This window comes from Prinia subflava, chromosome 15, assembly GCF_021018805.1.
Source record: "Prinia subflava isolate CZ2003 ecotype Zambia chromosome 15, Cam_Psub_1.2, whole genome shotgun sequence".
NCBI lineage: Eukaryota > Metazoa > Chordata > Aves > Passeriformes > Cisticolidae > Prinia > Prinia subflava.
The window spans coordinates 1,198,305-1,226,231 of record NC_086261.1 but is presented as its reverse complement, the minus strand read 5'-3'; the positions used below and the strand labels follow the sequence as shown (position 1 = coordinate 1,226,231).

General features: G+C 49.9%; 1 protein-coding gene across 2 annotated transcripts in view; it reads left to right on the top strand.

Annotated features, from left to right (window-relative positions):
• Positions 1–22,207, top strand: part of MAP2K5 (mitogen-activated protein kinase kinase 5) — a 120,010-nt gene extending 97,803 nt beyond the window's left edge. For both annotated transcript variants that reach the window (XM_063412158.1, XM_063412157.1), the window contains 3 exons: positions 2,383–2,444; positions 5,154–5,199; positions 20,569–22,207. In XM_063412158.1, coding sequence (XP_063268228.1) covers positions 2,383–2,444; positions 5,154–5,199; positions 20,569–20,670 — 210 coding nt within the window. In that variant the 3' untranslated portion in view covers positions 20,671–22,207. The remainder of the gene's footprint in view (positions 1–2,382; positions 2,445–5,153; positions 5,200–20,568) is intronic.
• The last annotated feature ends 5,720 nt before the right edge of the window (positions 22,208–27,927 follow it).

The following is a 27,927-nucleotide window of genomic DNA, read 5'->3' as shown; positions in this document are numbered from 1 at the left end:
GATGCCCATCCTGATCCTGCAGCGTGGACTGAGCTGAGCTGGCAGCCCCTGGGAGGGATGTTTGGGCTGGAAAAAGCTCCTCACTGGCATTGGAGTTAAAATAAACTGCAGGGGAGGGTTGCTGGGCACAGCCAGCAATTCCCCAGGGAATGGTGTCCCATGGATTCTGTGTCTGGAGCATCTCCTGCCTGTCCCTTTTGGGTCCATCCCAGTGAATTCTGTGGATTCTGTGGCCAGAGCATCTCCTGCCTGTCCCTTTTGGGTCCATCCCAGTGAATTCTGTGGATTCTGTGGCCAGAGCATCTCCTGCCTGTCCCTTTTGGGTCCATCCCGGTGGATTCTGTGCCTGGAGCATCTCCTGCCTGTCCCTTTTGGGTCCATCCCGGTGGATTCTGTGCCTGGGGCATCTCCTGCCTGTCCCTTCTGGGTCCATCCCGGTGGATTCTGTGCCTGGGGCATCTCCTGCCTGTCCATTTTGGGTCCATCCCAGTGGATTCTGTGGATTCTGTGCCTGGGGCATTTTCTGCCTGTCCATTTTGGGTCCTCTAACTTCAGGGAGAAGCCCAGGAAGGCTCTGCTGAGCAGGAGAAAAGGATGGGGACAAGCGAATCCTGCTCTGTGTGAGCAAGGCTGGCTTTTCCCTCTGTGTTTTCTCTATTAATGCAGGTAATTTTCATGGGCAGTGCTTTGAAGTGCAGAAAGTTTAATTGCGCTGTTGATTTCCTTGTGTTGCCTCCACTCTCCTGCAGAAACCTTCCCTAGATTGCTGTCATTGCTAAGTTTGGGAACAATAACCTCTCCCTCACCCGGCCCAAGTTCAAAGAGAATTTGGCCACGTTCTATCAAGCACTCCTTGTATTTAATAGAAGTCTCTGAAAATTGTCAAGCAATTTTGGCTTCTCCTTTTACTCCTCAGCTACTTTTGATTTAATTGTATTTTCCAGCAGTTTCCAATTGTTCGGATTGGAAACAAAGCCTTAATAAGAGTTCTAGTTAATTTTCTCTCTTGTAATTACCGATCTCATTTTTCTGATAATTGGCCACAGCAATTATATGTATATTTACTAATCACACAGGAGGCTCTGCAGTCGTGTCTATCTGCCACCATTGATAATGGCACACACATTGCAGAGGTGCTTTTATCATCTTCTTTTTTCCACTACATCAAAGCTATTTCCCCGTTCCCCATAATGAATACATGCATGCATTTGACACAGTTGTGTGCTAGAGAAATTGTTTGGCTCCCACCAAATGCTGCACGCTCCGAGTTTCTTGCCTGCAGCGCTGGAAGGTTGTATGTAATGATATATTGCTCATCCAAATGGCCAAAGCACTCCAAAGCACAGTGAGATTAAAATAAGTCATTCCTTTGTTAATTTAAATAGGTGCATGTATCATACTTTGCAGGGTACTTTGTGGAGGGATGTCAGGGAGGAAAAAAGACGCCGAAAGGTATTTTTAATAGCAAATGAGAATAGATGAGAATGGAGTCATTTGCAGCTGCGTGTTTTATGTGGCTCTCTTGTTCCAACTGTAGGTCTAATGAGATGACACTGTTAAAGTACTCTGCAGTGTAATTTCATTACATCCTGAGCTGTTACACTATAAACACAGTGGAGCTCTCCGTCATTCCTGGAAAAACTCCGAAATTCGCAAAGCCCTTCTTTGCAAATGGTGATGTTGTTTGTTCCCTCTTCCTAATCTTTCTTTTTTTTTTTTTCCTCCTGTGCTCTTTTTCCTTTTTTTTTTTTCCTTCCATAAATACTGGCTGGTTGTTTTCTACCACTAGCCTGGTAAATCCTGCTCTCTTTTTTTTTGGCTTTTTTTTTTTTTGGCTTTTAAAAATTCTTTTTGCCTTTTAAATCGTGAACAGGCAGCATATGAGGACAGCTTGGAAAATGAATAAGTGTAAATAAACATGAGTGTAAATAAATAGCGAATGCAGTGAAAGAAACAAAGGTCAACACAAGAATAATTTCACAGCTCTTTGTTAATTACAAGACCATTTGTGTGTTACTTAAATAATCATTAATTTCTCATTTACACTTTCCCTACCTTCCTTTTTACCCTGTGGCTATCATTGTCCTTTTTTCACCTCCCCTCAGTGTCTTTCCACATGTTTTTACCCATTGTGTAATACTCATTAGTTGAAATTCAGTGTTTTATAACACATCCTCCACAGAATTTGTACCTTTCTGTCTCAAATCCTGCTTGTGAAAAGGGGGCTTTGGGGGTTATTATTCCTGAGGGCTTTTGGGGGTGTTTTTGTGTGTGTGTGTGTGTTTTGTTTTGCTGTTATTTTTGCTTTCCACCTCAAAACAACAACACAAAAAAAGCAGTTTCGTGCTCCTGACCGCGCTCCTTGTCTCGCTGCAATCGCAGGAATCGCCGGTGCTTCCAGCCGGGGAGTTCTCGGAGCCATTTGTGCACTTCATCACTCAATGGTGAGCGGGGTTTGCAGCCGTGCCCGGGATGGGAGCGATCCGTGCCATTAACTCCCATCCCCGAGCCCTCCTGGCTCCGCCGCCCTTCCCGGACAAGCGGGGCCTTGGGCAGATGGGGCAGCAAAGCTGAGCAAACTGTTTAAATTATGTAAACGTTATTTACACAAAGGGTCGTAAAAGTGCTGACAAGGGTTGGGGCTTTTGGGGGATTTTATTTGGGTTTTTTCCCCTCTTTTTTTTTAATAAACCTCGCCCTGAATGCGGGTGCTGAGGCTCTAAGGATTCAGCTGCAAAACTCATGTGTGTATTATCATTATTTAGGGGTTTTTTTTTAATATTTTGCATAAAATTGCCTCGATGTTTGGGAAGGCAAGCGGCCTTGATGAATTCATTGGCTTCTCAGTAAGTAATTTTTACTGAGAGCCGTGGTTTAAAACACACCACTGGGTATATTTGCTGTCCTTAAAACGGAATAGTTGGTTGGAAACCTTTTAAATTAAAGGAGAATTGGGTGGAAGAGGAGGTTGTAGAATAAACAATACGGTTCTTGAGTGAGTGGAGGATACAAATCTGGAAGGTAAGAGATCCTAAAGGTGCAAAGCAAAGGGAAAAATCTCACTTTAACTGCCCCACACCCCTTCAAATCCAACAATATTTTTAAAAGGGGAGGCATTTATGCACGGGAGAAGAAATAAGCTTGAATATTGTAAAAATAGGAAGTGTTGGAGGGAGAAACCCCTCTTGCAGGGCTGGGTTAAATCAAGTGGAGCTGAGGCTGGGTGGGTGCAGGAATCCAGGGATGTGTCTTTATCCAGGGATTTGTCCTGCTCCAGGGATCTGTCCTGCTCCAGGGATGTATCCTTGTCTTCCCCCGAGCTCTCAGCCCCACACAGGTTGGGCTTTGCACCTTTTGGGCTTTTCTGCCACCGCAGCCAAAGTGACCCCACCAAAGTGAATTTTGAGCAGCTCACACAGCAGAAGGTCTCTGTGAGGCCTGCCAGGGTCTGTAACAAATACAGACACAAAAAGCAGGCTGATGAGCGGTTAATTAAAGGAACTAAATAATTAAAGTTTGTGTAACAGAGGCCTCGGTTTTCAGCGGGCTCAGCTTACAAAGACCAAGGGTATTTGGAGGATTCTGCAGCACAGCCCTGGGTGTGGAGCTCCAGCTCCTTTTATCCTCCCCAAAATATCGATGACAGACTGGTCTCAAAAAAAACCCAGAAAACAAACAAGAGTGGAGGCAGAGGGAGGGATAACCTGTGCTAAAATCTCCCCAGATGTCAACCTGCAGCAGAAGTGATGGTGGCTAATAGCCTGTGTTCCCTGGGGACACGGCTACTTGGGGCTGTCAGATTAGAGCTGCTGCCTCTCACAGCCTGTGGGACTCGATTGTGTGAGGGGCTCCCAGTTATTCATAGGTGAAGGTAAATTGTGTCCTTAATATCTCCAATTTACAGCACAGCTCGTTTGGTAGTTTGGATCCAGGGGTTTATTAGCTGTGCTTTGCAGTGGGGGGAATCGCTGCTTTTAAAAAAAAAGAAAAAAGAAAAAGGCAGATGAGGAGCAGCTCTGTCTTATTTAAGCAATCCATTTGGAATAACCATGAGAGGTGTGGAGTGAGCAGCATCCCAGGCTTTATGGCAGCCCCTCCATAAAGCCCGGCACTTTGGAGAGGATCCAATTAGTCCGTAGGCAGCTCGTGATGGTCACCTCTGTGCCACGTTATTGTGTCCCTCACGCAGCTCAGGAGAGCTAATTGCACCTGTTGCAGGGCAGAGCAGGACTGTTTGCATGAGAAACATGATCTTATAAACAGGTTAACGCTGTGTAATGAACTACCACCCTGCAGGGTAATGGAAATAACCGGGGGGAATGAGGGGAGGAACCCCGGGCTACGGCGTGCTCGGCGCCGGGGTTGCATTTCCCACCTGCTTGGAGAATTCTTCGTGTCATAATCCCCAGAAAAATGGGAATTTTCTGTGCCTCCTGGTTTGCTGGGGTCTCTGGATTTACACACCCCTCATGGTTGCCATCAGGGAAGGCTGGGAGGGAGGACAAACCTGTGAGTGTTCAGGGGCTGTTAGGAACCCTGTCCCCCTACACTGCAATTCCTCACTCTGTGGTAAAAGAGAGAAAATGCAATTGGAAAAATGGGAATCCGCTCTCTCCATGCCTCCTGGTTTTCTGGGGTCTCTGGATTTACACACCCCTCATGGCTGTAAACAATGTGGAGCCCTACATCCCATCAGGGAAGGCTGGGAGGGAGGGAAAACCCTATTAGGAACCCTGTCCCCTTACACTGAAATTCCTCACTCTGTGATAAAAGAGAGAAAGTGCAATTGGAAAAATGGGAATCAGCTCTCTCTGTGCCTCCTGAGCTGGCTGGTTTTTGGGATCTCTGTATTTACACACTTTCCATGGTTATAAACAGTGTGGAGCCCTGCATCCCACAGGGGAAGGCTGGGAGGGAGGAAAAACCCAGAAATATTTTGGTTACTGTCAGGAACTCTGTCTCCCACCAGCATCCGATAAAGGTAAGAAATACACTGAAATTCTTCACTCCGCGATAAAAGAGATAAAACACAATGCAATATTTCAAACAAAATAACTCAATATTTCAGCACTTCAAATAAAACAATTCAATATTTTGACATTTCAAATAAACGAGCAGTTGTTTTGATACAAACATTTTGTTTTATGACACAGCATGAAGAAGCAGCCAAAGGAGAGGCCGGCACCTGAAGATTTAATGGTAAGTGAAACTCAGTTTGGATTTGTCAGTGAGTATTTTTTGGTGGTTTACCTTGTAATTTATCCATTTTTTCCTGCATTTTTCAGTGTGCTCAGTGCATTTCTCTCTAAACTCTTCCTGCTTGTGCAGCAATTCCATATTTGCACCCAAACCAGAGGGGGGTTGTGATTCTGAGCTTGGTGGGTGTTTTGCTGTTACCTTCACTTGTGACTTGGGGAGTTAATTCCGAATTTCTCAGCCACGGTCGAGTTTCAGTCCAAACCATTTTGATGCCTGATACACATTTTCTTCCAGTTTGGATGTCCAGGGATTACAGCTTCATGTGGGTCACTCTTTGTCAGCATTTGCCAGCCTTAACCTTCCCAAATGCAAAGATTGAAGACAGAGAGTGGTTAAAATCCATATTTTAATGAAATGCAAGAGCCACTGTTTTCACTGGTGCTCGTGTGAAATTAAATCAGATTGGCTGCAGGAGAAGGAGAGAATGAATATTTGGGGAGGTGTGGCCATGGAAGGGTTCTCAGGGTTGGAATCTGAGCTCAGAGCCCACTCCTTGTGCTGGCAATTGTCCTCTTTTCAATTATTAATTATTGCTATTCACAGCAAGTTATATAGACCCATAATCTCCCCTGACTCGTGTCAGACACATTTAATTTTTAAATGTTTCCTTACTTTCCTTTGTATTTTGTTTGTAACTCGAAAGCTTCTCTAAAATCATCACCATTTATTTGCTGTGTATGAAATACAGAGACAATTGGAATACAGGAGTAGTTGTAAGGGATTTTAAGAGCATTGAGACACTGGTGCATCCTCTCTTTTCTTGCTTCCAGTGGAGTTTTCCTGCTGCAGCATTTCTGTGGTTAAAGGCAAATCTCTGAAGGTGCCCAGGGGCAGAGGTCTCACAATCCAGCCCAGTCCCAGCTGAGATCCTGGCTAGGAAAGTATTTAACTGTGAATCTCATTTTAAGGATATTAACTCCACCCAATCTGCATTTGAAGTTGGGCACCTGCTTAAATACCTCACTGAAATTAAACCTGAAAGTTTATCAGAGCCCCTCCACCTTGAGGTTTCTCACACCAAAGGCTGATTTTTTTTGGTGTCTTTTTTTATTAACTTTTGATGGCTGGGAAATTCTTGCAGTTAGTCACATCTGAGAAAACTTGGAGCAGGTTCTGGAGGTGCAGACACATTTACCTCGTGCTCTATTCTGCCATGGCTGGGTGGCTCAGCTATTAAAACAATGGAATGGGGTTTCATAAAGCCTCTCTCTGCTTGTAAATGCACATTTTGGTGATGCAATAGGCCTGCCACTTATAAATAAAACATCTGCAGATCACACAGCCCCCCAGAAGGGTGTGTGGGGATGTTTGTGAGCAATAACACCACTCCAGGGTGTAGAGCCATAAAAATGAGGCCAAAGGGTGAGTGCCTGCAGTAGCAGGGAAGTGCACAGATTTATCTTTACAACTACATGCCCTGGAGTGTGCTAGTCCCCTTTAAAGGAGGTGTTTTGTGAAATTATTTGGAAATTCCAGTGCCTCTGGGGAAAAAAAAATAAATAAAAAAGAAGCGTTCCTACTTTTTAAACAATTTAATGCATTTTCCCCCCTCCTTTCTATTCAGTTAGAAATGATCTTGCAACAACAAGTAGTAAAACAGGAGCTGCTCACTCTTTTATATTATAGAGGATATTCTATTCTATTCTATTCTATTCTATTCTATTCTATTCTATTCTATTCTATTCTATTCTATTCTATTCTATTCTATTCTATTCTATTCTATTCTATTCTATTCTATTCTTTCTGGTCTTTTATAAAAGTATTTTATATATAAATTATGTATATTGTATATTATAGAGTCAAACCCTTTGGATTTTTGTTTTTCCCCAGTCTTGTCAAGAAGCACTTTATTTATAAAATTAATATGAATATATACATAGCATTATGTATCTGTGTGCACAGTTACACACAGCATATCTGTGCCTAAATATGTATACAGAAATTAATTTAGAATTGCTGGAAAATGGGGCCAGAAAAAAAATACTTTAAATTATATTTAAATATGAGGTTGGAAAAGCCCTCCAAGGTCATGGGGTCTGTTTGATCCCCACCTTGTCACAAGCAGAGCACTGAGTGCCACATCCCTTGAACACAAATATCCTGTGAATTCTGGAATTTCTCACCCTTTTAATCCTTTTCATTCCTCATTCCTTTTAACTCCTGAAGTTGCCACGTGGTTCTGGTGGATATAAGGGGTGCACACAGGGATGGAAATACTTGTGAATCCCAGGAATTCACAGAGGGATGCAGTGAAACCCTGCGTCTTCAAGGTCACCTTATCACAGATTTAAACCAGAGCAGGATTTCACCTTGCTCACTGAATTTTGGGTTTGTTTTTTTAATTAAAGCCAGGAGTGATGGGAGGTGTCACACACAGCCATCCTCACCTTCAGACAAACCTGAGCCTCATCTTCCTCCCCTGCAGGCTCCAGCTGTGCTGGGAGTCCCTGTTTGGTGACCAGTTTAGGAGAATTGGAGACTGAAAGCCAAATGAAGGGAGCAGATCAATCTCGTCCTCCTCTGCTGATAATCAGTGGATTTTAAATGCATTTGAGGAGCTGATTGACAATACCTGCACTGCCAGGTTGGCACCTCCACCAGAGTCCTGGGGCTGCAGCAGGGATGGATTTCCCCTGCCTATCATGCAAAAAAGTTCTTTTTAATAAACCCCAAAATGTCTATTTTTTCAGGAAATAGGGCCAAAGCTGAGGCTGGATGAAATTCCTGTTTAAAGTCAGGCTTTTCCTTACCGTGGATGTCCATGTGCAGGTGGATCAGGCTCCTGTATTTATTTATTTTATTATTAATTTACTCACTGCCCTTTCTTCCATGCAGCCATCCACAAACCAAGATATCCCATTGGTTTTTCTGTATGTACGAAATCAAATCGACTGGCTTGTTCCACAGCAGTGAAACAAGGAATTTCACCAAGTAATGAGAAAATTGTCCATTCAGGGAAAGGAACAACCTCAGAATTCACCAGTGGTCATCCTGAACTTACCCCAAAATGCTGTTCTTCTATCTCCAGTTTGTCCCCTCTTAAGAGAAAGGCAGACAGCCGAATAAATTGAATATATTCCTTTATTATCACAGGGAAGCCTGCACAGCGCATTCCTCTCTGCCTCTCCCTTTCTGACACGAAAATCTCCACAATTCTTCTGTATAAAGAGATTTTCCCCTTCTCACTTGAGGGGTTTTTGCCAGAAGCAGGGAGTTTTCCCAGCTCTGGGGGCAGTGCTTATTTAGGAGTTGTTCTGTGGGATCCCAGGAAGGTTTCCCCTCCTGCCCGGGGTCCGGGGCAGCACCCGGAGCCGTGCCTGTATTTACGGCATTTTCCCGAAGCTTTCCATGCTAAGCTCTATTTAATGGAATCTATGCATAGTAAGTAATCAGGTCAGAGAGAAGCAACATCCCCTGTTTGAGATCAATCGCTGGCTAATACTTTATCTAGGCCACTTTATTATCTCATGCTGATTCCATTCCCATTCTCCTCCTCCTTTGTAGCAGGCGCTTCAGCTGTGGTAAAAGTACGGCTCGCATACATATTAAAAACATATACCCATTCTATCTGTATGTAAATGTGGGAGACACAGCTGGATATTGCAGGAGTTTGATTTACTAATAGTTATTATCTGTTCTAGCTGTTCAGAGGCAGAGAGAGTTGCAGAAAACAAGCTAGCGCAGAAATTGCCTTTATGATATCACTGCCCCGCTTTGGTAATTGTTTAAAATCTCCTCTTTAGCTGCGAGTTCAGCCCCTGCTTCTGCAGAGTGTTGGTGCTTTTTTTGGGGTTGCTGGAGTCTCTTGGTGAGGTGGGTTTTGTGTTGTTAGTGCAGCACTGAACTCCTCCGTGCTATGGTTATTGGAAGGGAAGGAGTTCACATAGGGAAATTGTGTTTGAAACACCAAAAATCAGGAGTGGAGCAGTCATTCCTGTGGGGGCATCACAGCACAGCCTTGAGCATTTCTCATGGAAAAACTGAGAGGGTCCAGTCACCTCCTGCACTCCATTGCTTTTGCACAGATCTAATGATTCTTCTTCAAGTTGTCACATTTTCAACCAGGAGCTTTTCTCCTTTTTAAAATTTAAATTACCAACGCTCCTCACGTTGCTATTTTATTAATTTAAACATTGTGTGATAAATTGTAGATCATCTGTGTCAAAGCCACTGACATGCTGGAAAACCTGTTCTCCTTTGGTATTTTATTTATTTTAATGCCTAATACAATTGTGAAATTTCCATTTCTGTGCATCCAGCAATCCCTCTCTCCATTCCAGGAATGGCTCTAGACCAGGCACCCTGATTTTATTGGCTATAATGGGTATTTTTTTCCCAGATAAACAGTTATTTTGTGTATTTAAGTGTCTTAAGACACGTGTCAAGATATTAGAGACTCTCAAAAATGGATTCTGGCTGCCTGTTCCCACATCTCCAACAAGTACAACAAGGAAATTAAAAATGTGGGGCTTTCAAGTAGCTGGATTTTAAGTAGCTATATTTTATGTAGCTTTATTTTTGAGGGTCTGCACAGTAGCTAAACACATTTGCAGTTGGTTGTGTTAAACCCCTGGTTTCAACTCTCAGGAAATACTTTTATGGTTTAAACAAACAAATGGAGGATCAGCATAATCCTGCCTGGGTTTTCATCTAAACCCCAGAATAAAGCCAATAAAACACTGGTGCTTAGGCTGGTCAATAAAAGGGCTTTCCCCAGTGACACCACTGAGTAGCCAGGGCTGGGGTTTGGATGATGGTGATTTTTGGGACAGACCAGAGGGCTCTCAGCACTTTTCTTTCCACAGGCACCCCCCAGAGATCCTGGGAGATCAGCTGTAGAGACCCAAGGCTGTTGTGTGCACCTGTCCAGGTGTTTGGGCATCATTGCTGAATCACAGGGAACCAAGAATTTTCCCTTCCTGGGTACTTTTTTTATCCTGGCCCTGTGCAGGATCTCCCATCAGGGATGATAAAATTGGCTGTGCCTGGCCTGTGATGGATGGATTTGTTTGCAGAGGTTCAGCCTCTGCTCTGTCACAGCAATCCCAGTTATTCACTCTGTGACAAGGGGAAGTTCTGACAAACACATGCAGATGAGAGGAAAAGGGCTCTCCTGGTTTCTCAAGGGAAAAAAGTACAGAGCCAAGTATTTTAGCTGTTGTAAATATAGAATTGTTTAGGTTGAAAAAGGTTTTTTAGGTTCATCCATTTCAAGCCTGAAATATGTGTGATAAATAATGAATTGGATCTTCAATCTCTCAGTTCAGACACGCAGTGGTCAAGGAGTTCTGGATCAAATCCTGGATACACTGAAGACAAATCAAAATTTATACTGAGGCAAGGATTTCACAGCAGGGCTCAGGACGCTCCTGTCACTGGGTGTTCAAAATCTTCCTTGCTCAAGGTAGCTTAGGAGGAAAAATATCTGTTTCTTCAGGTGGTAGCGTTGCTCACTGAGCTGAAGTTGGGAAAGGTGGGGAAAGGTGGGTCAGGGATATTTCCCCCTCTGCCTTTCAAAAAAAACAAAGAAAAAGCCATCTCTGTCCTAGGGGTGTGAGTTCTTCCCTGGGCTCACCCAGCTCCCCAAAAAAGGGAATTTCTGACTTCCCCTTCCCCACGTGCCCTGGAGCTGCACACAACAGCAGCACTTCCCAGAGAAACGTGAAAAGGAATAACTTGAGTTGGCTCAGAGAGGTGTCGAAAATCTGAGGAAATTGGACAAAAACAAATTGGCAACGGCTTGGAGGGATACAGTTCATATTTTTTGGTTCCTTGAGTCTCCTGGGCTTTGCAGTTTAATTTGAGCAAATGTTTCATTTGGCACTGCTGGTTGTTCAGTAGTTCTCCAGGCACAGGGACAAATATTTACATCTCACTCATTTTGGTAGCAGAATTGCAAATCTTTCAATTACTGGATATTGAGAAGTTTGCCTCGTTGATATTTTATGTCAGCTGTCTTCCTTACGTATTTATTTGTTAAAATCTAGAAAAATAAATCTGTTAGCAGTTCCAAAAAAAGACCCATATCTTTAAATCCCAGAATACCATCCCTTCTATTCATTCCAAATTCATCAAGGAATTTGCTCTAGCAGGCAACTGTTGAAATCCACGTTGGATTTTTATTTGTGTCATGAAATTGGCATTTCAAATGTATTCAGACGCTCTGCATAGATTAGAATGGCTGGTGCTTGTGCAGAACCAGCTACATGTGGGTCTCTAGTCCAATTAGCACCTCAGGACACTCCTGCAGTATTAAATAAGAGTAATAATTGCCTATGAATAAGCAGAGTATAAAGCAGGAGATAGAGATATGGCTTCTTAGTGACCTGTGTGCATTATGCCTCAAATCCCTTAATCAGATTTGTGCCGCTCGATTCTTCTATCCGCAGAAATTCAGCTGGAGGATCAGGGCCTAAAGTAGTAAAAAATCAATTAATACGACTTTCTAATTTGTGCAGTTGACAAAAAAAAAAAAAAGAAAAAAACCCGCATATAAATAGGGAACATTTTTCTCCTGAAGAGAGGCCGCGCTGAAAGATTTTTTAATTGGATTTTCATTGTGATTGACAGCGCTTGATTATGACAGTAACTTTATTTGGCTGGACTGCTCGAGCCCCCTTGTTGAGGGTGGTTTTTTTTTCCTTTTTTCCCCATCAAAGCCTTTTTTTCCCGGTGGCATTCCCGATGGAGCGGAGTTTGTGAAAGAGCCTTTTAGCACCTTTGTTGCCGCCATCCCTGGTGACGATTGGGCCCAGCTGGTTGCGGGTCGCAAAATGCTCCTCTCAACAAAGAGAAACCTCCCTGGCCTCCATCATTTTAAGAGCTCCAGAAACCTGTTGAGGATTAGAAGTAGCTTTAGATGTGAAATGAGTGTTAAGTATTAGTAATCGGGAGATTAGGGCCCCGGGGACAACGGGAGATAAACAACCGCAATTAAGGCAAATCTGCCAGAGTAAACAAAATTGAGCAGAAACAGATGCCCTCGCCATTTTGGGGGATTGATTGGAGGGCACCGAGGAATCGATTTTTGTCTTGTTTACACTTCCAAACCCCTGTGATAAACTGGGAGGCTAAATATTTCATAGCGCCTGATTTTAGTTAATTTTTCTCGGCTCCTCACAGTGACCAGGCCCGGCCTCGCTCAGCCTTCACAGGGAGCAGCTAATTGCCTATGAAGGGCCCCTGTGTTTAAATGGGCTTGACAGGAATCTAAATTTTGTTTCAATCAACCTCTGTGCTCACAGCCTGCTCCAGTTTCTAATTTTTAAATTAAACACGATTTCTTTTTTATTTATTTTCTTTTTTTCCTTTTTTTTTTTTTAAGCCGCGGCCTCCCCTCCGGAGCCGGCTGCTGGCGCTCCCAGCCGGGGCAGAACTCAGAACACGCAGCTTTATTCGGGCTGGAACGCCAAAATACAGCCCTGGAAAAGTTCAGTGTCCCATAAATGTACATAATGTACATCTGCCCGCTCGGATTTGATGGGAGAGGCTGGGGGAAACTCTCAGCTGGTGTAAATCGGGATGAGCGTGTTCCTGCTGGGCCGGGCAGGTTCCACCAGGGAAAAGCTCCCTGTAGGATTAAAATCCAGCTCTGAGCGTGGAAAGGGTGGTGGTGGCCTCAGTTGTTGCTCAGTGACCTTGGGAGGGATTCAAAGGAATTTATATTTTTATTTTCCCAAGCTAACTAGTGGTGATATATTTTGCCTTCTCCGTGTTCTCAGCAGGGCTCTGTGCGTTTATTCCAGCATCATTTCATACCTGAGCCTTCTCTGCCCCTCAGACGAGATTTGGCAGCACCTTCACCTCATTTAATGCTTTATTTAGTCCCTTTACAAAGCCTGGCAAACACGGGGATGTTATTTTGCACTCCGTGCAGGCAGCGTGGAGCCATTGGAATGCAGGATGATCGTGGTGGTACTTTTAAAAACAACTTGTTCATTTGCTGAAACTTCATCACAAAAATGCTAACGAAGTACGAGCTGTTTCATTCTCCCTTTTTGCTTCCAGCCACATCATTTTCAGGGGTTTTTTTGCTTTTGTTAATTGTTGTTATTTGTGTGTGCGTGTATGCACACAGCATTTTCTTCTCTAAGGTTTGGGTGAAAAACATTTAGGAGATTGTTTCAGTTTACTTCAGCTTAGTAATTTGCTTTGCAATTTTTTTTTTCCCCAGTAGAAAAACTTGGGGAAAACTGTGGTTTTCTTCACCCTTCTCCCCCAGTCTAGGGGAACACTTGGTCCTCACTTGGAGGAAATTCTGTAGGGGACATTTAGTCTTTGTTTGAAGGAAATTCTGTAGGGCACATTTAGTCCTTGTTTGAAGGAAATTCTGTAGGGCACATTTAGTCCTTGTTTGAAGGAAATTTAATTCCTGATGAGCTGGTTTGGTGTCACCAGGACCGTTCCTGGGGCTGAGGACCCTGGTGCAGGTGCAGCTCCATCAGGGTTCAGGTCAGGTGTGCATTCCTGGTGTGAGGCTCTGCTCTTTCCGAGCCCCCGCTCTTTCATTCTCCTCACAGCCACGTCTTGAAGCTCACAAATTGAATCGATTTCAAATGAAACCCCACCAGAAGATGTGCTCCAGGCACACACCTAATGAGCTCCAGCCACTAATGGGCGCTGAGGCCACAAACCAGACCAGAGCTGGGCAAAAGTCAAACCTCTCCCATCCCTAACACGCTGCACCGAGCGTTTCACTCAGCAGAGCCGCTTTGCTGTCGACAGCTTGCTAATGTTGACAGACTCCATCAGCCTTGGGCCACTCTCCCATTCCTCCTCTGCAGCTCTTCCTAACCTCAGCAGCACTTGCAGAAGTAAACTCCAATTAGATCTGGGTTGCTTTCGTTTGTTTTAAGAGTCCTGACACAAAGACTGGGATACCTTTGCTGGCAGCTGGCTCGTTTTGGGCTGAGCAGCGCGGGGAATGCCAAGGACAGTAACTGGTTTAACAACAAATATCAAAAGCAGAGCTGCAGTGGAAAGAACGATCTGCAGATGGGCAAATAGATTCCTCTGTGCCACAGCCAAACCTACGCTCTGCAGTAGATTTCAGCCCAGCCTTGGCCACAGGAAGGGAACAAAGAGCAGGCCCAGGGTCATGCTCGGAGTCAGGTCCACGCTAGGTCGTGGAGCTGCTCTGGTTCCTGCTGTTCTGACCTGGAAAATTCCCTCTTGACCTTTGTGTGGTGAGGAGTTGTCAGCTTGGACACATCAGTCAAGTGCACGAGGGGTCTCTGAGATCTGTTTTGGGGTCACCAGCTGTCCAAAGCTTGGAAAAATAATACTTTAATCATAACAAAGGGTCTGTATTGCTGTCTAAAAATGGAAATTCAGGTGAGGTGTGCAGACAGTTGCTCTTCAGGTGAAGGTGTTGAGGTCAAAGTTAAGCTGTTCTTCCTCTTGGTTCATCCATCAGGCCTGGGGGCTGTTGTTATTTGAAGGCAAATTCTGTAAACTGCAGGAGAGTTTTGGTGCCTCGACAAAACTAAACCAGCTGAAAATCGCTTGCAATTGACTTCATCATATAAAAAGGAAAAATGCATTGGTGAAAGCCAAGCTACAAATAGATAAATAATAGGGGAAAAAAGTACCTCTCAAAAAACAAAAAAAAAGGAAGAAATATGACCCCAAGACTTCAGTGCTTAGTTGTGTTATCCATTTATCTTTGTTTTGTATCATCTTTTCACTGGCTCACATATCATCAGAGGGATAAAATCATTAGTGTGCTAATCTAGGTAGCCATAGTTCTAAGGCTGACCTAGGCTAATCTGCCTTTGCAATTTCAAGAACTATGTTTGACTCCTCTGAAAGTAACCTTAAATTGTAGTCTTGTAAGAATTCCAGAGCTGTATCCTTCACTCCTTCTCCTAATGAGGTTATGACCAAATGCTCATTATAATTGCTTTAGACTCCTTTTAATTTTCAAGCTTATTAATCATAAGAAGAGTTATTTAAAATTGCATAAATTAATCTTAGATTAAAAGCCCATCAAAGCCTCGAAACAATTAAGAATAAGTAGGATTTCCCTGGGGCAGCAAGTTTTATTTTAATAGTGTAGTCAGGTGGATATCAGAACATTGAAGTATGGTAGTGATTAATGTATGCAAAATTTAAATGAGAGTTTTTAAATGGCAAATCTAAATCACATATTGACCTAACTGTAGGCTTTAACTGCATTGTCTGTCATATATTTAAACTGTTTAGTAATCAACATTTTAATTACAGTGTATGTTAGGGAGGCCATGCAACAAACAAAACTCCCCACTTCCCGAGTGGAGCTGCTCAGCGGGCTGGGCTCTGCAGCCTGGAAGGAGCAGAAACTTCCAGGGAAATAATCAGAGCTGGTTTATTGTGAGGATGTGTTCTTGCTCCTGCCTCGTCCCCACCCAGGAAACGCCGCTGGGCGATGCTGGGAGTGTTCAGGGTTGGACTTGGAGCAGCCTGGGGCAGTGAAAGGTGTCCCTGCCCAGGGCAGGGGTGGGACTGGATGGGTTTTAAGGTCCTTGCAGCCCACGACTGAGGGATCCCGTGGTTCTGTGATTCCACCCCCTGCTCCGGGGCTTTCTCTCCACACCCAGGTGAGCGAAGCTTCTCCAGCACAGCCAGCGCAGTCCTTGCCCTCAATCGGCTGAGGACAGGAGCAGGCAGAGAGAACTGGGCCAGCAAACACTCCCAGATCCAGCACAGCCTTGCAAGTGCCAGGGAGGAGCTGGAATTTCAGGGTTAAGCTCAACCTGTGATCTGCAATCCCGTTTGGAGGAGACAAGGAGGCTGCAGCTGACCTTGCTGCAGCTTTGGGACACTGGGGACGCTCTTGGCAGACGCACAAACCGAGCCTCCCAGTCCCTGCTGTTCCAAGCACTTCAGGTGCTCACACTTCTCTTCAAAGGGTTTAAAAAAACCAAATCTCAAGATTTCAAAAGTAGGAGAAGAGATGGAGGAGCTGGATGGCTCTCAAATGGTGTCGTGCAGGGTCCTTTCACCCGTGGGTGCATTCTGTGTCTCCCTGGATTAACGTGTGCTCAGCCTGCAGAGGTTTTTTCAGAGTTTTTACCCTCTCAAGCCTCAGAAGCTGCATGGAGCATCCCCTGAGGATGCCCTGCCACCTTCTGTGCCTGTGAATTAAGGATGGTTTGGGAGTCTGCAGTGAGAGAATTGGCCTGAGGATTCCTCGCTGCTATTCCTGGCTGTGGGAGCCGCAGTTGGATACTGTGGGTAGCTGGCACAGATAATTAGAACAGCTTTTAGTGTGGCTTGTCCTTGGAGGCAGCAGCTCGAGATGGAAAATCCTCCAGCACTGGAGGCAGGGGTGGAGTGATGAAATCCCTGCTGAGGTCACTGCAGGGGGACCCGGGGTCAATTCGGGGTGCTTTGGGTTACTCAGCACTTTGTGTTTCAGGAATTCTGGAAGCTCTTTGGGTTTCCCAGCACTTTGTGTTTCCTGGGAAGCTGGTGCAGCTCCACAGCTGAGTTTTGTGTTTGTCCTGTTGGAGGCCAGACTTGTCTCCCATTAAACGTGGATTTCTCCTCAAATCCATGCCCTGAGTTAATTACAAGAGCTGTAAACAGCACAGACGCCTCAGCAGCAATGGGAGAACCAACTGGGATGTGCTGTTGGACAGCCAAGTTGGAATTTTTTGGAGTTGGAGGGATGAGGTGGCAGCCAGGCTTCCCTGATTTAACATTTGCTCTGTGGTTTTCCTTTGAACAGAGCACCTGGAGTGGGGGAAGGCCTGGAACATCCCAGCTGCTCTGCGAGCAGGAATTTGGGGTTTGCTCACGTTTCACATGGAGTTAGTGCTGGCAGGGCTGGAATTATGCTCAGGAAACAGATCCCAAGTGTTCAGCAGAGAGCTGGGTCAGAGGCTGCTCTTCCCATCCCCAGCTCCTGCTGCCAGGGAGGAATTAGGGAATGGCAGGGACGGGCAGCAGGCTTCCAGTTCTCCCTTTATTCTTACCAGGTGCTGTGTTCCGTGCAGGAAAAGCTGCACCTGATGCATTCAGAGCATGCCAACACCACCCCATAAACTGCTGCATCTTCCTCTTGCCCTCTTTAAAAACCTGCGAGTTAAGCAGCCACTGAGCTTCCCTGAAAGCAGCCTGCAGCCAGCAGGAATATTTATTTTCTCTATTTGTTTTAAGCCTGGGAAGACTGTGGTTTCCTGCACACTGTCCTGATGGAGCCCTGACCAGCGAGCGTGCAATGCCCCCAGCCCTAATGTGCCATTAATGATAGGTTAATGTACAGTATAATGTTTTTTGGACTATGGGTTCATTACACTTCTGAGTGCAAGGTCCTTCTGCAGAGCGCCCAAGGTCCCATTGCATTATATCATGCAATAAAAATACCCTTTTCATATCACACACTAATAAACTGTATTTGAAATGCTGTCTGAGGGCACGGCCATTGTCTCGACAGGCTGTGCCTGCAACAGTTGGGATCTTTTTATTGTGGCTTTTGGTTGCGTTGAGTTCAAAAATTTTTTAAATGGAATGCACGAGCTGTCTGTGCTGCTTGGTGATAAATAGAGCTCAGGCTGGGAGAGCTCCTGGAAAAAGAAATGGTAAAAGGGTGGCACCAATGCAGTGCCACTCGTTTCCCAACCTTCCTTGCAGAAGCATGAGGAATTTTCTCATCATTTTTAATTTGCTGCCCTCCCCAATCAGCCTCTCGCTGTCCCAGGGGGAAAAAATACAAGGAGGTGCTGTTGTGGGTTAGATGTGCTGCACTCCCACCATTTGGGATTCAGGTTCCTGCCCTGTCCTCATCCCTCCCACGTTCTGTGCCCCAGGGAACACCACCCTGGGGAGGAAAAGCTCTCATTTTTGGTGATTTCCAAGGAAAAATCAGTGGCTGACTGGCATTTCCCAGTGGGAATGTGCTTTGTCACCATTCTGGGCTGTAACTGCCTGTTCCACGGGCCTTTGACCAGCCTGACACAAACACTGACTCCTTTGTGCCTGGACAGGGCTCTGCACTGCCAGGCAGTGCATGAGGGGCGTTGTTTATGGTCTGCCTGTCCTTTGGCCTTGGTCTGCACCTCCTTGGTGCTCTCCAAACACAAACATTTTATTCCTAGAGGATCCTGTGTGTGGGAGAGGCTCTTCCCTGGATTTTCACCTTTAGTTGTGCTTTAGGCTGCAGAGCTGGAGGGGTTCAGGCAGCCCAGGTTTGGGGCTGTGGGGGATGATTTTGTATCCCTGGGGGATTTCATCCACCCGGAGCAGAGCTGCTCTCCAGGCGGGCACTTGGATCAGGGAAAGGCCCGTGGATGTGCAGCCCTGCCCGGGATGCCGTGCAAGCTCTGTGGCAATTAGCTCGGGGTGGGTTATTATCAGAAACAGAGATTTTTCTAGGCCAGAGGAGAAGGCCATGAAAGCAAATTGCTGAATTTTAGGGGTAGATAAAACGATGGAACTTTTACCCTTGAATAATGGCGGTTTAATTGACTGGGCTAAATGATTGATGGCTGGTGAGCACCGAGTTGGAATTACCAGGGCCCTGTGTTCAGGGGGGCACTGCCCTTTTAATTTCCTGTCAGATATTTAAATCCTTCACCTCCCCCTCTGCCAGGAGCTCCCCTGTGAAAGAGTTAAACCTGTCTGGTGGGACACTGCACCTCGAGAAACGTACCCTTTATCAAGAGAACCAGATGAGACAAGTTCATTTAAAAAGCCTGGTTTGTCATTGTTTATCTCATTTTCAGGGTTGACACACAAAATTAGGCTGCCTGACACTCACTGGGGGCCAGCCCTGGCCCTGTCCTGCCTGACCTTTCCAGCTCTGAGCTCTGTGCTCTCCAGCAGCCACTTCCCATTCCCTGCAGGATTCCCAGTGCATCCCACTGAGACAGGCACTGTACCAGCACCAGGCCAGTCAGAAAAACCAGTTTGGTGCTGGGTTTTCAACCTCCTTCCTACTGGCCGTGCTGAGTTCCAGGTATTTTTAAGGCTGAACATTTAAAATTTTTGAAAGAGGTGGTTACTGCACACCAGCACCAGGCCAGTAAGAAAAACCAGTTTGATGCTGGGTTTTCCTGCTGGCTGTGCTGTTTCCAGGTATTTTTAAGTCTGAATATTTAAAAATTGAGAAGGAGGTGGTTACTGTACACCAGTACCAGGCCAGTCAGAAAAACCAGTTTGGTGCTGGATTTTCAACCATGCTTTAGTGCATTTTCCTGGCAGTCCCCACGGGGTGCACCAGTGCAGTTTTCTCTCCATAAGGGCTGTGTTTTCTCTGTGTAAGGGCTGTGTTTCAGTGCAGTTTTCTCTCAGCAGGGCTGTGTTTGCAGTGCAGTTTTCTCTCTGTAAGGGCTGTGTTTTCTCTCTGTAAGGGCTGTGTTTCAGTGCAGTTTTCTCTCAGCAGGGCTGTGTTTGCAGTGCAGTTTTCTCTTCTTAAGGGCTGTGTTTGCAGTGCAGTTTTCTCTCAGCAGGGCTGTGTTTTCTCTCTGTAAGGGCTGTGTTTGCAGTGCAGTTTTCTCTCTGTCAGGGCTGTGTTTGCAGGGCAGTTTTCTCTCTGTAAGGGCTGTGTTTGCAGTGCAGTTTTCTCTCTGTAAGGGCTGTGTTTCAGTGCAGTTTTCTCTCAGCAGGGCTGTGTTTTCTCTCTGTAAGGGCTGTGTTTGCAGTGCAGTTTTCTCTCAGCAGGGCTGTGTTTTCTCTCTGTAAGGGCTGTGTTTCAGTGCAGTTTTCTCTCAGCAGGGCTGTGTTTTCTCTCTGTCAGGGCTGTGTTTGCAGTGCAGTTTTCTCTCTGTAAGGGCTGTGTTTCCAGTGCAGTTTTCTCTCCTTAAGGGCCATGTTTGCAGTGCAGTTTTCTCTCAGCAGGGCTGTGTTTGCAGGGCAGTTTTCTCTCCTTAAGGGCCGTGTTTGCAGTGCAGTTTTCTCTCTGTAAGGGCTGTGTTTCAGTGCAGTTTTCTCTCAGCAGGGCTGTGTTTTCTCTCTGTAAGGGCTGTGTTTGCAGTGCAGTTTTCTCTCTGTAAGGGCTGTGTTTCCAGTGCAGTTTTCTCTCCTTAAGGGCCATGTTTGCAGTGCAGTTTTCTCTCAGCAGGGCTGTGTTTGCAGGGCAGTTTTCTCTCCTTAAGGGCCGTGTTTGCAGTGCAGTTTTCTCTCTGTAAGGGCTGTGTTTGCAGTGCAGTTTTCTCTCTGTAAGGGCCGTGTTTGCAGTGCAGTTTTCTCTCTGTAAGGGCTGTGTTTTCTCTCTGTAAGGGCTGTGTTCCAGTGCAGTTTTCTCTCAGCAGGGCTGTGTTTGCAGTGCAGTTTTCTCTCCTTAAGGGCCGTGTTTCCCCGGGCTGACCCTGCCTGTCCCCTCTGCAGGGCCACCCCTTCGTGGTGCAGTACAACGACGGCAACGCCGAGGTCGTGTCCATGTGGGTGTGCAGGATGCTGGAGGAGCGGCGAGCCCAGGGGCCGCAGTGAGCCCTGCAGCAGCCCGGGAGCTCTCCCACACCAGGATCTCCACCTTGGGACTCGCAGTTTATCGTATTTTACTCCAACTATTTCCTAGAAGCATCAGCAAAATCAGGATTTTGGCTGCCTTTTCCTCACCGCCACAATAAGGAATTTTTTTAATTGTTTCTTTTGTTGCTGAGCGATTTCCAGGTTATCTTCAGTTAGACTGTACACAGCCTTAAAGCAAGTATTTTATATCTCTATTTTTGGGTTACTGAATGTTCTATTTCCTGACTCCGAAGTGTTTTTTAGCTGTTGCTCCTGTCCCAGTGTCCAGAGGATTTCCTGAGGAGTTGGTGGCTGTCTCTGAGTGCAGGCAGCCACAAAATACTGGCTTTGAGTGGAAAACAAAAGCAAACAGACAAAAAAAGAGCAATCTCTGGGCTTGCCCACCCTGTGAGGAGGTGAGGGCTGCCAGGCCAGTACCACACCAGTAAGGGACTGGGAATGGCCCTCTGCTCCCAGTGCCAGCTGCTGGGGGTCACACAGAAGGAACATCCCGGGCTGATCCCTGAATCAGAGAGGCTTTGCTGAGGTGGAAAAGGGGAGGTGAAAAAGGACAAGGCTCTGCTCTGGAGCCAGGCTGGAGAGTTGGGAATGTCCAGCTGGAGAAGGGAAGGATCCAGGGAGAGCTCAGAGCCCCTGCCAGGGCCTGAGGGAGCTCCAGGAGAGCTGGAGAGGGATTTGGGACAAGGGACAGGACACAGGGAATGGCTCCCACTGCCAGGGGGCAGGGCTGGATGGATACTGGGAATAATCCTTCCCTGGGAGGATGGGCAGGCCCTGGCACAGCTGTGGGTCAAGCACAGGCTCCAGGTTTGCTGTGCCAGGAGAAAGGAATGACTGCGATGTCTCTGCTGGGTGTTCCTGGCTCCTGCAATTCCTGTGGACGTTTCCACAACAGACCAACACAGACTGAATCAGTGCTTGTGTTAAAATGCATATTAAAAGGGGGAAAAAAATACGGATGTGAGAGGCAGGTTTGGGGTGAGTGAGTTGGGTGGGAGGAGGTTGGGGTTTGTTTGCTTGTCTTTGCATTAAAAATAAACTTTTGCTAAAAAAAAAACTAAATAAATACTGTTTATTTTCTCCCAGCAGCTTAAACCCCCCCACGATTCAGTGAAATATTCCTCCCGAACCACTGCAAATCCTAAATGTTATTCTGGACGCAGCCTGGAAAAGACTTGGTTTCCTTCCTTGGAGGGATCGTTTGTCTTCTTTTGAAGTGTGGAGGTTGCAGGCGTGAACTTACAGACTAAAGTTTGTCTTAATTGCTCTGATGTCACAACCTCGCTGGCAGATAACAGCGCAATGAATGAGCCAACAGCCCCCGTTCCTCCAGGTCCTTTCGCTAAAGTGAGACAAATTCACTCCCTCTGAGCCAAGCAGGGCATCGGCAGCGCTGCCATTTATTTATCCCTAACAGTTTGCAGCAGCTTTCCCTGCATAAAAGCTCTCTCTGTCTCTCTTTCTCTCGGATTTAGTTTAAAACTCAGCAAACCCAGGGCTTCTCCTGCTGCTTTTCCTGGCAGGGAGGTTGGGAGGGGAACGCTCACCCTGAAAATCCGTGTGGGATGGAGCTGGGCTAAAACCTCCTGGTGAAAGTGGTGACAATAATAATTCACCTGGTTCATCAGGGTGATCAGCAGTCAGGGAACCCGGGGGCCTCTGCCCTGTTTCCCAAATCCTTGGATTCAGTGCAGCCAGGGATGCCCTGTTGCCAGCAGAATTTGGGGGAATGGGGCTGGATGAGGGAGCAGAGGGAGGTTTGGGATTGAGCAGCTCCTCTCGTCCTTGCTGGCGTTCCCAGCTGAGCAGCAGCGAGGCCGGACCCTCCCAGAGCCCCTCGTCCTGCCTGGACCCGGGCTCTGGGGGTGCCTTGTCCCCACACGGACCCCAATTCCTGCCAGCGAGGGGCACAGGCGAGGACAAGGCCAGGAATTCGCTCCTCTAGGTGGCCCCTCCCAAATCCAGGAGGTCTTAACCCAGCCCAGGCTCCTCTCCCTGCACCAGGAACGTCCCAATCCGTGTCTGTGCCCTGTGGGATCCCTCAGCAGCTCAGGACCCCCAGACCTGCCCCGGGGATCCCCCGGGTGCAGCAGCCCCGGCTGCTTTGGGGCTGAGCAAATCCCACCTCAGTGCACTCAGAAATGATTTGGAGGTGGCCAGGACATGAAACGTGCCCCAGGCTCTGCCTTACAGCGTCATCCTGTTCCCAAAACTTCCAGGGATGGGAATGAACCTCCAGCGAGATTTTCCTGGAAGTGCTGGGAAGGGGCTCAGGGGGCTGGAGCTGGCCCGGAGCTGGGGCTGCCTCGGGATGATTTTTCCCTCTCTCCTCTCTCCTGCTGCAGTTTTTTTGGGTGTGAATCGCGGTATTTCTTGGCTGGAAAGGTTGCAGGAAATGCAGCAGTGTCACACCCTGCAGCCGGGCCCTGCTCAGAGGATGGCAGCAGGGCTGTGCAGTGAACACGTTCCCTCAGCAGAGGATCCCACAGACCCTCCTCATCCTCACCCCGTCCATCCAGGGCTCCCCAGCAGCCCCACACCAGGGTCACCTCTGTCTCCCCTCCCAGAACCTCGGTGCTGATGATCCCCACGGCAGCGCGGATGTGGGGAAAACCGATCACGTCCCATCTGTGCCAAAACTTCCAATATTTTCCTCATTGCCCTTCCCCATTGCCCGGCAAAGCTCCCGCGAGAGGAGCCCGTGGAAGTTCGCCTTTCAATCAGCCCAGAATTAGAAAATATTTTGTTTCTCGTATCCCGTGGCCAAAGCCAGCCCGCTGCCAGCATTCCAAAGGCAAAGCGCCCGGCTTTTGTTTTCCAGAGAAAAGCCGGGAGGGGAGGCGGGGCTGCGAGGGGTCCTTTACCTGCGGCTGTCCCTCGGCTCAAGGCCGGCAGTGTGATCGCGTTAATAACCGAGCAATCGCCGCCAACAGCTCCCGGGGGCTCCATTCGATCCCCGGACACCGAGAGCAGAGTGGGGATTGCAGCTGCCAGCGGCCCGAGGTTCTTTTAGTGGCCCGTGGGTGTTTTCCTCCTCCCAGGGCTGCGCGGTCCTGCAGGGAAAGTTCACCTGGAGGCGTCCGTGGGCCAGGGATGGACCGCGGGAGCGTGTGGGCAAAACCTGGGAATTTGGGGCTTTGCTGGGGAAAAAACCCCAACAAAACTCCTGCAGGGAGCCAAATCCACTGGTGGAGAGCGAGAGGGGCGGGAGGAGCGGGGCAGAGGGGGTGAGGAGGGGGCGATGCCACCGCGGCGGGCACCGGCCTCGCTCGGCTCTGCGGTCCCGCTGTGTCCCCTGCCCAGCGCTGTCCCCAGGCAGGACAACCCGGGAGCCACCGCATCCCCCGGGAGCTGCTCCTGGGCTGGGCAGGGCCGGGAGGGCCGAGGCAGAGCAGGGACTGTCCCCGGCTCCGCCCGGCGGGGGCTGGCGGGGGCTGCTCCCGGGGCTCCAGGGCACACCCGGAGCCGCTTGGGCCCCTTCGGGAGCAGCAAATCCATCTCCAGGGTGATCCAGGAGCCTCCAGGCTGCTCGGACACATCTCCGGGATGTGGAATCCGCGGAGATAAACCCAGAAATAAACCCAGAAATGAACTCGGGGCACCCCCGGAGCCGTCATTGCCCGGCTGCCACGGGCGGCCCGGCAGGGAGCAAACACGTCCCGGGTGCCGCAGGTCCCCGAGAGCCGCGGAGGGTGCGGGTGCAGCCCCCCAGCCCCTCCCCAGGGTGCCCCCTGCACCCAGCGCCGCGGATTTACGGCCACTCTGCCCCGGGGAGCCGGGCAAGGAGCAGCCCGAGCCCCACGTCCTGCAGCCGGCTGGGAGCGATGTCCCCGGGGTGACAGCCAGGCCCGGGGGGCGCAGGGGCTCTCCAGGGGAGGAGCTGGAGCCCATTGAATGATGGAATCCTGGGCTGGAACCCGCATTTTAGGATAACTCATCTTCAGCATTCCAGGGGGGGCTCACAGGCACCAGAAATTTGGAGGGATCCGGGGGCTGTCCCCTAAACTTTCTGGCCTCCTCCTGCTCCCCCAGCTCCGCAGCACTGGCCAGCCTGGAGTGGGAAAAACCTAGCGGGGGAAAAGAGAATTTTTAAATCTCCAATTGTAGTATTTGGTCACACCGAATAAAAAAAAAATGTTGTGGGAGCTGCTGTAGTGGAAGGTGTCCCTGCCCACGGAGGTGGGGTTGGAAGGAGAGGAGCTTTAAGGTCTCTCCTAACTGGGAGCAGCCACAGCCGGGCTGCGATCCTGCGCCTTTCCCGTCGGGAAGCGGCAGCCGGAGCCGGCGGAGCTGCGCTGACCCGGGGCCGCGTTACCTTCGGCGGAGGCTCTGTCCATAAAGCACCGAGCGCGCTCGGGACAGGATTTATGGATTGAGCCTCCCCCGCTCCCGGGGCGCCGCTGCCCCCGGGCCCCGCTGCGCTGCTGCCGGCGCCGGGCCCGCCGCGCAAGTTCAAGGTTTGTCAGCGCCGGAGAGCCCGGGCGGTGTTTAATGGCAAATGGATGTCTGGGGCTTTTATGGGCGGCAGGAGCAGCAAAACTTCCCCGCGGCCGAGGCGGGGCTGCCAGGTGAGTGCGGCCCCATCCCGCGGCACGGCCCGGGCGGAGGGGATGGAGGCGCTGCCCTCGCCCCGTCCCGCTCCGGCCCTGCCGAGCTGCTCGCGTTCCCCTGATCAATAAAGCCGCGTCCATCGATCCATCGATCCCGCCCGCCGCGTTCCTCCGCAGCCCGGGAACACCGGGAGGGTTCAGAGGCGCGGGGAGGGTTTGGGTGGCCGGAGAGGTGAGGGAGGGGCAGGGGACGAGGCGGCAGCGGCTGCGGGGATGGAGCTGAGGCGCACTGGGGAGAGCCGGGGGGTGCTGTGGGGATGGAGGGGGTGGGGGAAAAGGGGGGGGTCAGGGGGGCACAGAGGGGGAGCGGTGGGGGAGGCGGGGGCCAGAGCGAAGGGGGGTGCGCGGTGTGAGGGCCGGGATGCGCAGACGAGGGGCAGGGGGTGGGGGTCAGGTGTGCCCAGCCCTGCCAAGGGACCCCGGAGCGCACCCAGAGGAGCCCCCAGGGCTCCCCAGCCCCGCGGGGCTCAGCAGCCGGGTCAGGCGCAGTGTGCCCGGCCTGCGGAGAGCCGCCGCCCGCTCCCTTTGTCAATGTCCAGTAATTAAAATGTCGCCGTTTAATTTTCAGGCCTCTCGGAGCAATCTTTTCCTAATAAAGAGTCTAATCGAAACGCTCCTTCCCCCGCCTCGGCGGGAAGGGCGGCGGAAGAGGCTGCGGAGGTGCAGAGCCGCCGCGGATCGATGGAGAGAAGCCCGGATTGATCGGCCTCTAAAATTAAATTTATTGGGGTCATGGTTTTATATGGTGCTGATACAACTGTTAAATGGGGAACATTCATTTCCAATAGGAGGCGTTTATTAAACTTCCACTGAATTAGACCGCCGTGATTTATGTGGCAATCTCGGCTCAGCCCTCCAGGAGCGCGGGGCCTTCCGCGCCCGCCACGCGTGATTATTTATTTATACACCCGTGACACGGCTCCCTAAGTTTTAACCTAAATTATCCACCGGCTTCGTCTGCCAGCGGCACCGGCCCGGGGAACGGGGAAGGGCGGGGGGTCCCGTCGGGGCGCAGCGCCCTCCCCGCCGACCGCGGCCTCTCCGCGCCCCCGGGCCCGGGGCTGCCCCGGGGGGGTCCCCGGTTTGGGGGGCGGCGGTGCCCGCAAACGTCCCGGCTCCTGCGTGCGGCGATCGTTGAGCGTTAATTAGAAATTCATTACAATTAAAAGCCGCGCGCACACGCCTTAATTACATCTGATTTTTAATTCCGAATCCGTGTTTACACAGTAAGCGAGACGTACCTCCTGATTATCCCCAATACTCTTTATACTGTACTAATTATGTAAATTAAACCTAATTAACTGACAAAAACTGCAGTCAATTCAACTGTTAAAAGATCCGGCGGTTGCGAGGAGCGGGGAGCGCGGCCGGGGCGGCGGGGCCGAGGTCGGGCCCGGGGCCGCTCCTCGCCCGGGGCGAGCCGGGGGCGCCTCCGCCGCTCCGAGCGCCGGCCGAGCTCTGCGGGCACCGGGCAGAGGCACGGCCCGGGCAGGGGCACGGCGGAGGGAACCGGGGCACGGCCGCGTCCCCCTCTCTCCTCCCGGCTCGGCAGGAGCGGCCCCGGCCAGGCGGTACCGGCTCGGTCCGCGCCGCCGCTGCCGGTGCCGGGCAGGCGCTGCCGCGGCTCCGCGGGCGCGGAACGCCGCGGGATCGCCGGGACCCAGCGCGGGAGCGTCTCAGCGCGCTCCTGCCTCCGCACGACTCGGGGAGAGGGGGCTGGGGAGGATAAATAATTAAAAAGCGAGGAATAATTACCGGCTCGGGTTGCGATCATTGCGGGAAGGCCGCGCCGCAAGGCCGGGCCGGCAGCGCCCGGTCCGCGTCCCCCCGACGGGGCGGCCCGGGGGGAGCCGCGGCCGCTGTCCCGCGTGGGAGCGCGGCCGGAGCCCGGTGCGGCCGCGGAGGAGGAGGAGGGCTCCGCACCTGCGTTCGGCTCCGCGGCAGCGCCGCCGCATCCTCCCGGTGCCGCCGGTGATGGCGGGGAAGGAAGGCGCGGGGCACACACAAAAGTGATAGCTGGGGGCGATCCGCGCCGTTATTAACTTCTGTTTGATCGCTGTAATTGCGCCGATCGCGGCCGGACGCGGTGATTAATTACAGTTTAATTAACGTGGCCGTGACGAGCGCCGCATGCAGGAACCCAACCCGGGCAGGGATGCGGCGAGAGGCCCCTGCCACGCCGGCATCACCGGCGGACACCGGAGCGCCGGGTCCTCGAAGCCGCTCCGCCGCTGCTGTCGGCCCGTCCTGCCGGCGTGGCGTGAGCCCCCGCGGGGAACGAAAACCACGAGCTCGCCGCTCCCTGCCCTCTCCTCCCGGCGATTTCGTTGCCGCCCGATGTCCCCCCCTCGGCCCCGGTACCGCTCCCGCACCCGCGCCCCGCACCGGAGCGCGCATCCCGGCTGCGAGGGGGACGCGCGGCAGCAGCGCATCTCCGATTTCGATGGGGTCCCTCCGCCGCTCCCCCCGGGCTCCTCTTTTCGTTACCGCCCGCTCCCCACGCAAACTTTCAACGAGCATCGCTCCCCCCGGGCGGGCGGCGCGGCGGGAGGCGGCGCGGGGGGGAGCGGAGCCCACGCAGGTGCGGCGCGGGCTGAGCCCCGCT